At 35.5% G+C, this 17,809-nt stretch overlaps 1 protein-coding gene across 7 annotated transcripts in view; it reads left to right on the forward strand.

The window, feature by feature from the left end:
- CHSY3 (chondroitin sulfate synthase 3) overlaps positions 1-17,809 on the forward strand; it is a 297,300-nt gene that overhangs the window by 155,947 nt on the left and 123,544 nt on the right. The window contains exon 5 of one of the 7 annotated variants that reach the window (XM_063665477.1): positions 1,195-1,249. The exons of the other annotated variants lie outside the window; for them this stretch is intronic. Coding sequence (XP_063521547.1) covers positions 1,195-1,235 — 41 coding nt within the window. The 3' untranslated portion in view covers positions 1,236-1,249. Of the gene's footprint in view, positions 1-1,194; positions 1,250-17,809 lie in introns of those variants that run through there. 7 annotated transcript variants of the gene reach the window in all.

Consider the following 17,809-nt stretch of genomic DNA (forward strand, 5'->3'; position numbering starts at 1 on the left):
TTCTCTTTTGCTTAAAGAGCTTTGATAGAATTGGATTAGAATACTGTGGGCTGTTAAATATAGTCGTGATTTGTAAGAAAAGGAATTTCAAAATGAATCAAAGATGAATCTTCACTGATCTTAGAAAAGCAAAGGATACATGGAAGCTTGACTTTTCAGAATTGATCTTTTTGTTTTACAGCTTGTTTTCATTTCAATAAAAAAGACACTAAGTCTGCAAATACCTATCACAAAATCTTAAATGTCATTTTTATTTATAGCATGCAGTGCATAGAGTAGTGTAGCTTAGTGATTTAGATCATGGATAAAATCCTGACTCAGTCCTTACTAGCTATGTGGTCTTGGGCATGATTCTTAACTGTATTGTGACTCAATGTCCTCATATATAAAGTAGGAATAATAAGAGTATCTGTTTGATGGGGTTGTTAAGAGGACTATGTGAGTCAATACTCAGAAAGCACAAAGAGTATATACTACCTGGAAACACTATGTATATGTTTATTTTTAGCATTTCTTTTTTTTTTTTTTTTTTTTTCTGACAGAGTCTGGCTTTGTCGCCCAGGCCGGAGTGCAGTGGCATGATCTCGGCTCACTGCAAGCTCCTCCTCCCGGGTTCACGCCATTCTCCTGCCTCAGCCTCCTGAGTAGCTGGGACTACAGGGCGCCTGCCACCATGCCCGGTTAATTTTTTTGTATTTTTAGTAGAGAAGGGGTTTCACCATGTTAGCCAGGATGGTCTCGATCTCCTGACCTTGTGATCCACCCGCCTCGGCCTCCCAAAGTGCTGGGATTACGGGCATGAGCCACCGCACCCGGCCATGTTTTTAGCATTTCTTTTTTAAAAAACCACCTGAAATTATGGGGAAGCTTAAGTTATTGGACTATATAAAGTGAAATTGTTTCTGAAGCTGTTTGTAAACATATTTTGTGATTCTGACGTCATGTGTAGTAAATTACTACGAAAAAACTTCCCTAGTTATAATTAAGAACAATAATTATTCTCACTCTTATCACTGTTTTCTGAAACTAAAATATTTTTCTTCCCTTTGTATAGCTCAGTATAAAAACTACAGAAAACTTAATGTGATGCTTTTAGAAGGAAAATCTTATCAATGATCCCATAATACTAATATTTGTCATTAATAACCTAGCTCAGTGTATCTTACTGTTTGTAGCATTTTTATTCATTTTCAGAGCTGGTAGCAAAAATCACATTAAATGATATTGTTGGATGACAGTGCCTATTAATGTAAGTATAAAAGGACTAATGATGGACTCATCTATAATTTTTGGCTTGCTTTCTCCATACCTCCTTCAGTAGTAACTCTGTTGATGTACACATTCATACCAAGATGTTTACCCAATTTGTGAAATTCAATACGTGCCAAACTTAATTTTTCATCATTCATGCTCAGTTCTCAGACCTTTATCTGTTTCTCCCGCCTCCTTTCAACCTTTCCTTTATACTGCCTATGTCGACACATACAAGCACACAGAGAGAGAGAGAGAGAGAGAGAGAGAGAGATACAGAGCACCTCTGTTCAACTTTTTTCTCAGATGTATCTTTGTTTCCTATTTCTCCAATCTCAAATATTTAATTATATTTGAGTCATCATTTCTGTTTTTTTAAAAATTCAGAACACAATGAAATTGTAATGAATCTTCCTTTAAAATAGCTCTTCTTTCCTACCGCTGCTGTCATGACTCTAGAGATAGCCTTCAATGTCTGATTTTCTTCTTTCCGTATTGTCATTATACTTAACCATCTGTATTTGTTGGTCATATTGATTTTTATTATCAAATCTAGGTGCAAGGTACTCATTGCTTTTGAAATGCTTCATTGACAAATTATCCTTTAAGTATGGGTAGGTGAAAAATGGACAAGGAAAGATGATATCTTATAATATCATAAAATAATGTAATAGAGAAGAAATAGCCAGGCACGGTGGCTCATGCCTGTAATCCCAGCACTTTGGGAGGCCGAGGCAGGTGGATCACCTGAGGTCAGGGGTTCGAGACCAGCCTGGCTAACATGGTAAAACCCCATCTCTACTAAAAATACAAAATTCGCTGGATGTGGTGGCACGTGCCTGTAATCCCAGCTACTTGGGGGGCTGAAGAAGTGGAATCACTTGAACCCTGAGGTGGAAGTTGCAGTGAGCCAAGATTGCACCATTGTACTCCAGCCTGGACAAAAAGAGTGAAACTTCGTCTCAAAAAGAAAAAAGAGGAAATATTTAGAATGATTGGTTAAAAGTATGAGGAACATATTAATTTTCTATTTTCAGCTATTAGTTTTCTGTGGCTGCCATATTACCACAAACTGAGTGCCTTAAAACAGCAGAAATATGTTCTCTTATTCTTCTGGAGGTCAGACGTCTGAAAGCAAGGTGTCAGCAGGCCTGTACTACATCTGTGGCTCCAGGGGAGAATTCATTCTTTGCGTTTTCATCATTCTGGCTGTTGCCAGCTTCCTTGACTTGTGTCCACCTCCCTTTGCTTTATCTTCAAATGGCCTTCTCTGTGTGTTTTTTATGAGACATTTGTCTTTGAATTTAGGGACTATGAAGGTTGATTTTTTGTGTGTGTCAACTTGGCTATGATGTTCAGTTGTTAGGTCAGACACTTGTCTAGATGTGTTTTGTGAAGGTACCTTAAAGATGTGATGAATATTTATGAGACAGCAGATTATCTTCTGTAAAATGTGGATAGGCCTCATGCAAGAGGCCTAAAGAGCAACAGCTGAGGTTTCTTGGAGAAAAAAGAATTTTGTCTCAAGACTGTAACATAAAAATCCTGTCTGAGTTTTCAGTCTGCTACTCTGACCTATAAATGTCAGACTTAGGACTGCAACATCAACTTTTACCTGAATTTCAAGCCTGCCAGCCTGCCATGTGGATTTCAGACCAGCACTTACAGTTGTGGGAACTAATTCCTTAAAACCAGTCTTTCTCTGTTCTCTCTCTACCTCTCTCTCTCTCTTCCTCTCTTTCTCTCTCTCTCCCCCCTCTCCTTCCCCCTCCCCTTCTTCCAATCTACCTCCTTATTTCCATCTTTTCCATTGATTCTATTTCACTAGAGAACCCTGACTAAAACAGGATCCAACTTGCATACTCTGGGATGATCTTAACTCAAAATTCTTAACTTAGTTACATCTGCAAAAACCCTTTATCTATCTGAAAAACCCTTTATCCATAAAATAAGAGTCCTAAGTTCCAGGGATTTGATATGAATAAATATCTTTGGGGTGGGTGGATATGTTTTAACCGACTACAACTACCCTATAATTAGGAATTCCTTATTCTGTCTCACTTGTACCACAGTACATTACCAAGTTTCAAAAGGTATCATATACTTTTCAAAAGAGTTATCAACATAAAATTAATTTTATTCACATCAGAAAATGAACATATATGCCAGATGAACTTTATGAAAGAAGACTATCTTAAGGTATAATAAAAATAGTATAGTTAATTATAACTTTAAATCCCATGCATAAAGCTATATTTATTAATAAAATCTAGAATCTGAGCCACACTTTTAAAAAATGAAATGAAGATGTACAAAAAAAAAACTGGTACCAGTCTTACTGAAACTATTCCAAAAAGTCAAGGAGGAGGAATTCCTCCCTAACTCCTTCTGCAAAACCTGTATTACCCTGCTACCAAAATCGGGCAAGAACACAACAAAAAGAGAAAACTACAAGGCAACATCCCTGATAACACAGATGCAAAATCTTTAAGAAAATACTACCAGACTGAATCCAAAAGCACATCCAAAAGATAATTTACCACAATCAAGTGGGTTTTATTCCAGGATGCAAGGATGGTTCAACATCCACAAATCAATAAATGTGATTCATTGCATGAACAGCCATACAAGCAAAAACCATATGATCATTCCAATAGATGCAGAAAAGGCATTCGATAAAGTCCAACATTTCTTCATGATAAAAACCCTCAACAAACTATGCATAGACAGAGCATACTCCTAGATAACAAAAGCCACATACAACAAACCCACAGTTATCATACTGCATGGGGAAAAGTTGAAAGCTTTTTTTCCAAGAACTGGAACAAGACAAGGATATCTACTCTTAGTTCTTTCATTCAACATAGGACTGGAAGTCCTAGCCAGAGCAGTCAGGCAAGAGAAGGAAATAAAAGGCCTCCAAACTGAAAGAGAAGAAGTGAAATTATCTCTGCTTGTGACATGATTATACACCTAGAGAAGCTAAAGACTCCTCCAAAAGACTCCTAGACTTCATAAACACATTCAGTAAAGTTTCAGGATACAAAAATCAGTAGCATTTCCATACACTGATAACATTCAAGTTGAGAGCAAAATCAAGAACTCAATCCCATTTACAATAGACACACACACACACACACACACAAACAAATAAATGCCTAGGAATACATTTAACCAAGGAGGTGACAGATCTCTAAAAGGAGAACGACAAACACTGATGAAAGAAACCATAGATAACACAAACCAAAGGAAAAACATCCCATGCTCAAGGATTAGATGAATCAATATCGTCAAAATGACCGTACTGCCTAAGGAAATCTGTAGACTCAGTGAAATCCCTCTAAAATTATCAATGTCATTTTTCACAGAAGTATAAAAAACTCCTAAAGTTCATATGGAACCAGAAAAGACCCTGAGTAGCCAAAGCAATCCTAAGCAAAAAGAACACACCTGGAGATCCCACACTGCCTGACTTCAAATTATACTACAAGGCCATAGCAACTAAAATAGCATGATACTGTACAAAAATAGATACTTTGATCAATGGAACAGAATAGAGAACCCAGATATAAAGCCACATATTTACAACCAATTGACCTTTGACAAAGTTGACAAAAATAAACAGTGGGGAAAGGACACCTTATTCAATAAATGGTGCTAGAAAAATAGGCCAGTGATATGCAGAGGAATCTCTTTTATCTCTTCACATATACAAAAATTAACTCAATATGAATTAGAGACTTAAATGTAAGACCTGAAACTATAAAAGTCACAGAAGAAAGTCTAGGAAAATTTCTTTTTGACATTGGCCTAGGCAAAGAATTTATGATGAAGACCCCAAAAGCAAATACAGCAAAAACAAAAGTAGACAAATGGGACTTAATTAAACTAAAAGCTTCTGCACAGCAAAAGAAATAATCAACAGAGTAAACAGAAAACCTGTAGAATAGGAGAAAATATTTGCAAATTGTGCCTGTGACAAAAGACAAATGTCCAGAATCTATAAGGAACTCAGACAATGCAACAAGAAAAAGACAACCCCATTGAAAGCTGGGCAAAGGACATGAAAAGTCATTCCTCCGAAGAAGAAATACAAGTAGACAAAAAACACACGAGACAATGTTCAACATTACTGATCATCAGAGAAATGCAAACTAAAACCACAATGAAATAGCATCTTACATGAGTCAGAATGGCTATTATTAAAAAGTCAAAAAAAAAAAAACACCAGATATTGGCATGGATGCAGAGAAAAGAGAACACTTATACATTGTTGGTAAGAATGTAAATTAGTTCAGCCTCTATGGAAAACAATATGAAGATTTATCAAAGAACTAAAAATAGCACACCATTCCACCCAGCAACCGCCACTACTGGGTATCTACACCAAGGAAAAGAAATCATTCTATCAAAAAGACCACTGTACTCATGTTCATTGCTGTCCTGTTCACAATAGCAAAGTGATAGAACAAACCTAAGTGTCCATCAACAGTTGATTAGATAAGGAAAATGTGGTATATATACACCATGGACTATTACACGGCCATTTTAATAAAGAGTGAAATAATTCCCTTTGCAGCAACATGTATGGAGTTGGAGGCCATTATCTTAAATGAACTAACCCAGAAACAGAAAACCAAATACAAAATATTTTCACTTATACATGGGAGCTAAACAATGGGCACACATGGACATAAAGATGGAAATAATGGACACTGGGGACTCCAAAAGTGGAGAGGCTGAGAGGGCGGTGAGGGCTGAAAAATTACCTGTCAGATAAAATGTTCACTATTTGGGTAATGGGTACTCTAGAAGCCTAATCTCTGTCAGTATGCAATATACCCATGTAACAAGCAAGCACATGTACCCCCTGAATATAAAATAAGATAATTTTTTTTGACTGAACTTTTTTTTTGTACTTTAAGTTCTAAGGTACATGTGCATACCTATGTAATAATTTTTTTAAATGCAGTGAAATTAATTTCAGAGGAAATTCATGTTTCTATAAACAAGAGACCTAATTTTTCAATATTAGGTCAAGAAGCTAATACAAACTATATTTGTTCTATTAATTTGCATATTTGCCAGAGTTTATGAAGTTTTTTTTTAGTAAATAACTTATTCAAGCTATTTATATATCAGACTGAAATAAATATCGAGCATATTTTAAGGTATATATTAACTCACAATTTTTTAAAGCATGTTCAAAAAAATATAGATTTTTTTTTACACATGGGATTCAGCGCCCAAATGAAAAACAGACTTTCATTTAAAAGGAAATTTGCATTTGGTGGATAATAAATAGCTCCTGGATTTTGTTGAGTGTGGCTTCTTTTAGCATTCTTTTCTTTCTTGCATTTTAACATCTGTTAAGATTCAGCAGTAGAATTTGGTCTTCTATATTAAATGGCTATGTCTATTTTTTGATTTTTAAATTTATTTTCTTACCATTTTAAAACTGAAGATAAACTTTACAGTTTTTTATTGTATGCATGTAATCTGAGCAATAATTTTGTGAATATATGTCTACTCGCCTGAATCTCATCAGGTATTTGATTTTGGGGGTGGGGAGAGTAGCTGAAGATGAAGAAAAAAATAAAGGACTCTCAGCATAAACAAATAAGCCTTTTGTCTTTAACTTTTGGAGCCCAACTTTCATTTATAGTTCTACACTGATTGTCATAAAGGTTCACAAAATTGGATGCATTTCAGTAGTGAAACTGTCACTGTACTAGAATGTTCTTCATCTGATTTTTCATTGTTGTGACATCTCAGATATATATTTGTGTCGTAGTTTTATATCTCTCTTCTTGCTTTTTCACTAAATTTCCATCTTCATTCCTCTTGAGAACCTTTCATTGTTACTGTTGTCATTAAATAATCGAAGAGGGTGTACTCTCTTTTTATAAATTTAGTATTTTCATTTCCCAGGAGTTCTGTTGTGTCTTAGTGCATTTGTGCTACCACAACCGAATACCACAGACTGGATAATTTATAAACAATAGAAATTTATTTCTCACAGTTCTGGAGGTTGATAAGTCCAAGATCCAGGTGCCAGTATTTGGTGTCTGGTGAGGGCCTTCTTGCAGCATCCTCACCTGGCAGAAGATGGAAGGGCAAGAAAGCAAGCTAGCCCAATGCTGTGTGGAGCCTCTTTTATCTGGGTCTTAATCTCATTCACATGGAGAGGAGCCCTCATGGCCTAATCACCCCTAGAAGGCCCCATTTCTTAATACTATCACATTGGCAACATCTGGATTTTGGAAGGAACACATTCAAACCATAGCATGATAATTAGGGAAGATAATACTGATGAGGGTGATTTTTAACAGTAATTTTTTTGAAGATGATTTAGGAGGAATTAGTCATATGGACTAAGTTTGCCTTCCTATTCAGACTCTAATAAAAAAGTAGTCACAGGAGGCTTTGCAGATATACTAAGGAAGACTCAGGGACAACTGACTTGCTATTTGGGCTGGAGACAATCTTATGTTTTAAAATGTTTTCATCAGTAGCCCATAAGATGATAGACATTCCCAACTAATATATTATTAGTGATTATTTTAGGTACATACTCTATATCCAAAATGCACCAGATGTTTTGCACATATTCTCTCCTGTCCCCACAGGAGTCCTGTCATGTAGATATAAGGTCCATTTTACATGGAAAAATTGAAGCTGACAGAAGTTAAGGAGTTTTTACACAATTATACAGTGGCTAAGGAAGGACTAGAGACAGTTCTGTTTATTGCTTTAATTCTTCACTGCCCATCCTTTTTGTGTTTGGATAAGGAAGGTGGTTTTGAAATGACTTTTACTTGCTCTAGGCAAGTTTCAGAAACAAACCTACTTCTATGGCACATGTTAAGAATTTTAAAAATAGTTCAAATAATTTTGCTCAATTTGGGAAACAGTTGAAAGTCTTGTCTGCTGTTCATTGACTTCACATTTTACATAATGAGTATACGATGTTTAAATCTGCATATGCCTCACTCTTTATCTAGAGCCAAATCTCAGAGAATTCTCAAGAGCAAGGGCTGCTACCAGAATTCTTCCAAGTGATTTGCAGGGTCTAGAAAGTTAAGTCCAAACAAAGTCATTCACCATGAGAAAAGAGAAAGTCTGGATAGGTTACCAAATAATCGTGCTGCGCATGAAATAGGATTTGCTTTTCCTTTTTCTAGAGCTGACTTTGTATTAGATTTAAGGACATGCCTCTCTGAGGAGCTGTCTAGGGGGAATACTTTTATTGTGAACAGTCAGGAACCCATGTATAGTTTCTACTTTGCACACATCAGTTTGCAAAAGTAGTTTCTTTCTCTTCTTTTTCATTACCCTTGTCATTGATTTCCTGCATAGGCTGTGAATAGAACTTGGTTTCTGTAACTCATTCATCTGGAAGAAGTCCTTTATTTTGCTACTACGGAGCCAACAGATGCCAAAGCCTCAGAACAGTTAAATTTATTTTAAAGTGTTTTTTTATGGTGGTTGTTTCGATTTTGCCTGTAAAATATGAACTTAGTGTTCATTATTTTGAAAGAATAAATCCACTTTAAAATAAGAACACCTTTGCTAGGTAATAGCAACTTTGACATTTAGAACCAGCTTGTAAAATTCTCTCTTAACAATGTCTGAATATTTATTGAAGATTTAGTGGTAGCCCTTGGCCTCTGTTTAGTACAAATTAAAAGCAAAACAAAACAAAAAACGACTCGTGTAGGCCATTGGCCCTTCATCTGCTTCTTTGCTTATAATTTCTGACTATGGGGATTTTAGAGTACTTCATAGAAAATGAGGTTGCTTCTGGGAATTGTATGGAGTACACTAGGGTCCATCCTCTATGTGACCCTTTCTATTCTCTGGGGTAGCTTCTTGTTCTTGGGTGAATCTGAGAAACTGGTGACGATCACAGACTACCAAAGACTGTACCTGAGAACTTTAGTGATCAACTTCACAACTCAAGAAAAGCTGGTTAAGTGTAAAATATCTAAGATAGCACTACTGTGTCACCAGTTTAAAAGGTTCAGACAAAGTTGTATTTCTAGTCTGACAATGATCCAGTTTGTGAATATGCTCCTGAATTTATTGTCTGACATCATTGTTTAATCACAGCCATTCATCGACTTTTCCAGTTTGGTGAGACTCCAGTTTACTAAACTGAAATGTCTGGTTCACACAGTCTCCTCCCCTGTCACATTGGTTCAGGGCCTACAAGTTTTTAAATTCTGAACAATGTCCTTGTTCATACTGCTTTATATTACATTAAGATCTCCCCAGCCTGCTTTCAGGTCATTAACTCTTTATTCCCAAACACATTTTGGCTTCTACCATGGAAAATAATCCAAAACTTGGAAAACACCTTGTTCTGAGACTACATCAACACAAAAAGCCATGAATCTTTGCCTTCATTTCTCCATGCTTCTTCAAACCAGCATTTTCTACTGTTTGTGTCAGGTTTCTGCTACTCATTACTTCCTTTTCAATACTCCTGTTCGTGTGTCTCTTTCATTTATCATATTCTAGAGGATTATTGAATTCCTGACCAAAATCATCTATTATTATTGATTTTGCACACAACTATGCTGGGTATTATTTCAGAACACCCTGGGGATAATATTTTGCTGCCCCCAAAATAATGGAGCATGATGAATCCAGAGAGGCCACTGAGAAAACCTCCCTCCTTTTGAATACTATGAGAACTAAGGAGCATAAAAGTTAAGTGACTTTTCTGGAGACTCACGATTAATTAGTAGCAAGATGGAATTTGAACTTAGGGCCTCTAGCTGTAAGTACAATTATTTTTATATTGTTCCATTCTCCAAACAAAATAAAACTGGGGTGTATAGTGTAGTAGGACTTGAATACCCAAAGAAGATTTGAGAAAAAATTAAGCATAGCATCCTTAACCAATCTCAAGAATTCCACCCAATCCTCAGGTTAGTAAAGCTTTACTTGGTCCTATCTCTATTGTTATTACTTATTCATAACTTGCATAGCACTTTGACATTAGGTGACTTCATTATGTAATGTAACTTTTCCATGGAGAAAATAAGGAGTCATCTACTCTGAGTATTTAGGCCAGGAAAAGGCGTAAGCTGCAGGACCAGCCAGGGAGCACAAAAGCAAGCTTCACTGTCGGATGCTTCTCAACACCCTTCAGGATCCAGGGTCTGTGATAGGCTTATGGTGGCTATTTCAGCAGGAGTGCTGTTTTATCTCATGCCTGGGCTACTGCCAGCAAGGCCAGGATGCTAGATTCCTTTTCAGTGATCTGCTAATGTAAGAAATGTGTTTCATAATAGTGCTTTAGAATTTTGTGAACTAGCACCTCAGTTTCTTCCCCTGTCTGCATTTCATTTTTATTTTCTTCAAGTATATTTATATAACACAGTTTTACTAAAAAAACTGTGGTGACTTTGGGTGGGAAATAATCCTTACTAAAGTTTTCACATCTTAGTTTGCTGAAACTCACAATTAGGACTTTCCAATAACAGTGAAATAGCTCTCTTCCTGAAGCCCTCTCTAATTCCACTGACCAAATAGTTCTCTTCCTTATATGTACTACAATCGTTTTATATCCTGTATGTTTCTCTATGGATTTGTCAACATTTTATATTTTCATTAGATGTGTCACCATAGTTCTGTTATGTAACATGGTTTGAAATATTTGAAAAATTGTCATATCCTTTACAAACTTAGTTGAAGAGTTTGTACACAATGTGTGCACTCAAACATTTTCTAATTGAATGCCTCTTTGAAGTAATGAAATTTTGTGCACTCTCCCAACTTCTTAAACAGCTGTGTAATGAAAGCGTGATTCTAGAGTATTTACATAAAACAGACTTTTTAGTGGTAGGAATGTTTGTTTAGCAGAGTTAAAGCAGTAAAGATACCTGTGCCACCTCTGTACTCTATGGTATTGGACTTTTAAAAGAGAAAACAGCCACTCCTAGAGAAGGTCCAGGGAAAGCAGTACGCTCAGAAGAAAGAGGTTAGAGCAGTAAGATGAGAATAGGTTAGAACAAGAAGGTGAAAGGAATGTTTAGGGTAGAGTTTGAGAATATGAGTGATTATGTATGTTTGTATATCTGCTTTTGTGTTTACATGATTGTGATGTCGAAGACATCAACTATATATTTTATTCATCTCTGGGTTCCACACATCTATCACAATAAAGCATTGTTGAATGATTTAATGTTACATAGGTTCCCCAAAATAAATGTAGAACTTTTTACAAAAATAGATCCAAACCATAGTTTAGTTCTATGAAAGTTTAATGTTTGTAGGTCTATAAATAACTTTCCCAGTGAATAAATGGGTGTTAGGCTCATAAATGTCCAGGCAGCTGTAAATATGTATTACATGTAACTATCTAATGTTTAAGTTGCCATCACCTCTTCTCACCCCTTCTTCAATGTGGCCTGTTTCAATATTGAATTTAATTTCATTTGTAATTCTTTATTGGTTTTCCAGCCAACAACTAAGTGTCATTATCATACACAGAGCACCACCAATTTCTGTTAATTAGCTCTATAATTGCAAGTGAAAGAGCTGAATACACTTGAGTTTCCCATGAAAATTAAAAAATAAGATGGAAAATCCACTAATTGCCCATTTCAGTTTCAGAGGATTTCATAATTACCAAAGCATCCCTCTGCTGCATTGAATTGATGCCTCTGACTGTACATGATGGTCCACGTGCTCACAGGGTGGGCTGTCTTCAGTTGTGCTGATTTCCTGTTTGTCAGTAGTCACCAAGAAAACACTGTAAGAAAAATACTACTCCTCTAAGAACAACAACAACAACAACAAAAACTATACGACAAAATGTCTACTCCCTTTCCTAGTACAGAAACCTTTGTGGGGAATTCACTTAACATCCTGAGTGTGTACTGGGAGGGTTGCCACAGAGCAAATGCATGCCAAAGCACAAAAGTGCAGTAGAAAATATGAAGCAAGTTCATAGGAATAAGTACCGTATAGCAATTCCTTATGGAAAACACCATTTTAAATGGTATGAGTCTGTGAAGACATTTTCTAAAAGCTTTCATCAATCATGCTGGTACATGATGCCTGCAGTCAACTTATTTATAGTCTGCCACTGTCAGATTCTGGCTCGAAGAGCTGATCTTTCACTTTCACACATTTATATAGGTAGTTCAGTAACCACTAGAAAGCAAATTTGTCAAGGAAAGGGATTTGGTTTTGCTCCTTTTGGCATCTACAAAGTCTAGTAGCAAAGTCTATTGCCAATCTAGAACTCAAAAATTGTTTCGTGCGTGAATGAATAAATGGGTGGAGTACTCAAAATATGTAGGTATTTCATTGTGTTTGTAAACATCTTGTCATAGAAAATCCATATTTTCTAATAGGTTACCCAGGGTTCAATTACCTGTAAATCACATTAGCTGAGGTTGAAAACATAAGCACTACTTAACTCCTTGAATGGAGAATGTTATTGAAGAGGCAAAACAGTGCAAGTTCAGGCCTGTCATCACAGCCTCTGTGGTCATCATACCTAGCCTGTGGTCGGTCATCTTCTCAGATATGGGACGTAAATGCATTTGAAGCTATAAGACTATGTAAACAGAAAATTACTGTGAATATTGATCTATGACCAATAAAATGAGCAGAAATGAAACATACATTTCAATCTTATGAACTTAAATAAACCAAGATAGAAGAAGAGTGTATGGCCAGGCATGGTGACTCATGCCTGTAATCCCAACATTTTGGGAGGATGAGGTGGAGGATCGCTTGAGCCCACGAGTTCAAGACCAGCCTGAGCAATATAGTGAGACCCCCATCTCTGTTTTAAAATATATATATTTTTAAAATAAATAAATAAAAATAACTTACATGGAACAATTTTCTCACATAATTATTTTCTTGACATGCCATGGCCTATTTGGTAAATGTATACATAAAAATCTTTGCTGACTTATCTACTTAACATTTGCATAATTTTATGGCTTTATTTACATATTACATCATATGTGATTTGAATCTTCACTATCTCTATTTTTATGGGATTGAACTTCTAGGAAACATAGCATATTCCAGACTGTGCTCTAGATTGATCTAATAGGTAAAAATCTCTGATAACATGGAAAACAAAAGATATTTCTCTTACCTTTATGTTTCTCCTTCTTCTCACCAATTCTTTCTCTTCTAAATTAAGATTTTAGAGAATTCCTCTGTCATAAATTAAATGATTAAGTACATTTGATAATTTTGATATCTCACTAGGAGGTACTTTATTACCATTTGTACTGTAGCATTTGCATTTAATATTGACATTTATCTTAAATAACATTTTTAATGAAACATAAGATATAGGCATATATTTCTATTTTTTTGATGATTATAGAATTAGAAACACAGAAAAGATCACATATCTAAGAAAAACATACCAACAATAGACATAATGAAAAATTAGATCTTATAGCTGTTTTACAAACACAGTCCACTCTTTAGAACTTCAGAAACATCTTTACACTTACTATTAACTAATAGGAGTACTACCTATGAAAATACTTCTCTTCATGAAAATTCTAAATAAGTTTTTATTATTTCATTTGGATTACTGTTATGTATTCATTGTCATAAAATGTTAAAAGAAATGATAGACATTATACTGAATCAAGCAATTTGAGTTGTTCCCAGAATTGATTATATTTGATTGCTAGTGAATGCTGGGATATCTGGTTTTCAGACCAAAACAAGCTAAGATTAGGACAGTGATTGAAAGGCAAAGAGCTTGGATAAATGAATCCACCATGTCCAGCTTTCCCTGGTACATCACAGTAAGTTTTATGTGGATTTTGGTGTCAGAAAATCATGAAATGAAAAATCTTCTTAAGTACAAATGTTCAATTAACTATAGAAATCATAATGCAGTATTGAAATATTGAAATGATTAAATGCGATTGGTTTTATCAGATGTTGAAACTGGAAATAATTTTAAGGTTAATACTCAATTATTTGGCTAAAGGCCCTATTCCTCATTTATTTATTACAGTCATATAAAAATAAATTCAACTTTTACTACTTTGATAAAATATACAGATATTCAGTACTGTTGAAGTGTTAATAAAAGTAAGATGAATCTTAATAATGTTAAAGCTGTTTTCAGCAGCCAAAATAAAACTCACTAGGAATAAACACAGTAAGAACAGTGATATTTTGACTGCTTTACGACTCAGATTTGCTTTATTGGTGCTTCAGGATTGGAAGTCATTTTATATTCCTTTTTATTTGCAGAGAGAAGGGTTTGTAGCTTTCATAGATAAAACTATATAGGTTCCTGTGTTCATTTATCTATATATGTCTATGCCATTTAGATAGATTAGATAGATAGACACAGAGACAGATAGTAATAGAGAGAGATGCTTTTTTGAGATTATATCAGTTTAGCAGTGTGGTGTCCAATCTGATGCCCAACACTGGCAGTAAAGGAACCCAACACTCTCTCTATAATAAGGCTGTTGAGCTCCAGAGAGCTTCATAAGCACATCTGTTGTTTTGTAGCTAACTTGGAAATTAGTAAATGCACAGTTTTATAACCATATTTAAGAGAGAACAGTTGTCACCTAAAATATTAATTAGTTCTTGGTTGCCTGGACTTTTACATTTATGTGTTTGCATGAAAATGAAGGTTTCACATGCAAAATAAATTTTCAAACCTGACATTTGTATTCTGTCAAGAGAAGAGTTGGGTCCATCCTCTGAACAGTTTGGACAGTTTAAATAAATGAGTGAAAAGACTCGTATCTGTGGGAGAAAACAAAACAGTTTATTTTGCCTCATAAAACTGCACAAAATATAGCTGAGTAAAAAGATGACACTATTGTATTTCATTGTGTGTGTGTGTGTGTGTATACACATATCACATTCTTTTTATCTATTTACCCTTTGATGGACAGTTAGATTTCTTACATATCTTGGCTATTGTGAATAATGCTGAAATGAACATGGAAGTTCAGATAGCTCTCTGACATAAAAATTTCAATTATTTTGGATATATACTCAGAAGTGGGACTGCTAAATCATATAATAATTATGTTTTTAGATTTTGAGGATCCTTTGTATTATTTTTCAAAGTGACTGTACTAATTTACAATCCCAGGTTCCCTTTTCTCTACATTCTTACTAACATTGGTTACCTTTCTCTTTTGGATAGTAGGCATTCTAATAGGTGTGAGAGGATATCTCATTGTGGTTTTCATTTCCATTTCCTTGATAATTAGAAATGTTGAGCATTGTTTCGTGTATCTGTTAGCCATTCATGTCTCTTTGTTTGAGAAATGTCTGTTTAGATCCTTTGCCCATTTTTAATTAAGGTTATTTGTTTTCATACTATTGAGTTTTTTTGAGTTCCTTGTGTATTTTTTATATTAACCCCTTATCAGACATATGGTTTGCAAATATTTTCTCCCAATCCATGGTTGTCTCATCACATTGTTGTTTTCTTTGCTATGCAAAAGCTTTTTAGTTTCATGCAATCTACCCAAGAAATCATTGCCAAGAGCAATGTTTTGGAGATTTTCCCCTATGCTTTCTCCCTGTAGCTTTACAGTTGCAGGTCTTACATTTAAATCTTTAATTCATTTTGAGTTGATTTTTGTGTGATGTGAGAAAATATTTTAATTTTATTCTAATGTCATTCTTCAGCATGTGGATATCCAGTTTTCTTAGCATCATTTATTGAGGAGACTGTCTTTTCCCCATGTGTGTTCTTGGCACCCTTCTTGAAAATCTATTGATAATAAATACTTGGGTTTGTTTCTGGGCTTTCTATCCTGTTCCATTGGTCAGTGTGTCTGACTTTTATGATAGTACCATGCTGTTTTGATTACAATAGTTTATAATATATTTAAGTCAGGAAGTATGGTATGATGCCTCCAGCTTTGTTATTTTTGCTCAAGATTGCTTTGGCTATTTGGGGTCATTTGTGGTTCCATGCAAACTTTAGGATTTTTTTCTATTTATATGAAAAAACGGCACTGGAATTTTGATAAGAATGCATTGAAATTGTGGCTTGCTTTGGGTGGTGTGGACATAGTAACAATAATAATTCTTCCAATCTGTAAACATGGAATACTGCACAGCCTTTAAAAAGAAGGAAATTCTGCCATTCATGACAACATGAGTTGAACTGGTGGACCTTATGCTAAGTGAAATAAGCCAGGCACAGAAAGACAAACACTGTATGATCTCACTTATATATGGAATCTGAAAATGTCAGTCTCCCAGAAACAGTGTAAGTAGAAAGGTGGCTACCAGAGCCTGGGAGAAGAGCAGGATAGGAAAAGGGAAGATGTTGATCAAAGGGTACAATTCAGTTCAGTTAGACTGGAGGAATAACTTTTAGTGATCTATTGCACTTCATTGTGACCACAGTTAATAATAGTGTGTTGTACGTTCAGAATTGCTAAAAGAGTAGATTTTAATGTACTCACACACAAAAAAAGTTGATTGGATGATGTATATGTTAATTAGCTTGATTCAGTCTTTTTACAGTGTATGCATAGATCAAAATGTCATATTATACCCCATAAATATACACATTTTTCTTCAATTAAAAATAAACTTTTTTTTTTTTTTTAAGACAGAGTTTCACTCTGTCGCTCAGGTTGGAGTGCAATGGCATGATCTCAGCTCACTGCAACCTGCGCCTCCCGGGTTCAAGCGATTCTTCTGCCTGAGCCTCCTGAGTGGCTGGGATTACAGGCATATGCTACCATGCCTGGCTAGTTTTGGTATTTTTAGTAGAGATGGGGTTTCACCGTGTTGACCAGGCTGGTCTTGAACACCCGCCCCAGCTGGATCAAAAAGAGAAAGATAACAAATGTTAGTAAGGATATGAAGAAAAGGGAACCATTGTATACTGTTGGTGGGATTGTAAATTAGTACGGTCACTTTGAAAAATAAGACATAGGGCCCTCAAAGTGCTGGGATTACAGGCGTGAGCCCCCGCGCCTGGCCAAAAATAAAAATGTCATCATTGACTAAACTTCATTGAAATCAACTGAATCTTACATTGTCATATTAATCTATTGTATATAGTTTGCAGTGCATACTTATGTTTATTTCTTATATGATTTTCATGACAGACTTTAGTGACAGGCGTGGTAGAAACATCACCCTGTGTCACAGACTGGAGAGGTGAGATACAGAGTTTGAAGTGACAACCACAAGTTCATGGAGCTAGTATGTAAAGAGCAATATTCTTCCAAGTGGGCATCAGACTATCTTTGTTTACCTGACTTTTTGTTTTCTTTTCTGTGTCCTAGTGAAATCGTATCACATTGGAAGATTTAACAATTATCTTTCAGCTAGAATACAATTTTTTTTTTTTTTTTGAGACAGAGTCTCGCTCTGTCACCCAGGCTAGAGTGCAGTAGCACGAACTCAGCTCACTACAACCTCCTCCTTCCAGTTTCAAGTGATTCCTGTGCCTCAGGCTCTTGAGTAGCTGGGACTACAGTTGCACACCATGACACCTGGCTAATTTTTGTATTTTTAGTAGAGATGGAGTTTCACCATGTTGGCTGGT

This window comes from Pongo pygmaeus, chromosome 4, assembly GCF_028885625.2.
Source record: "Pongo pygmaeus isolate AG05252 chromosome 4, NHGRI_mPonPyg2-v2.0_pri, whole genome shotgun sequence".
In the NCBI taxonomy this organism is placed as follows: domain Eukaryota; kingdom Metazoa; phylum Chordata; class Mammalia; order Primates; family Hominidae; genus Pongo; species Pongo pygmaeus.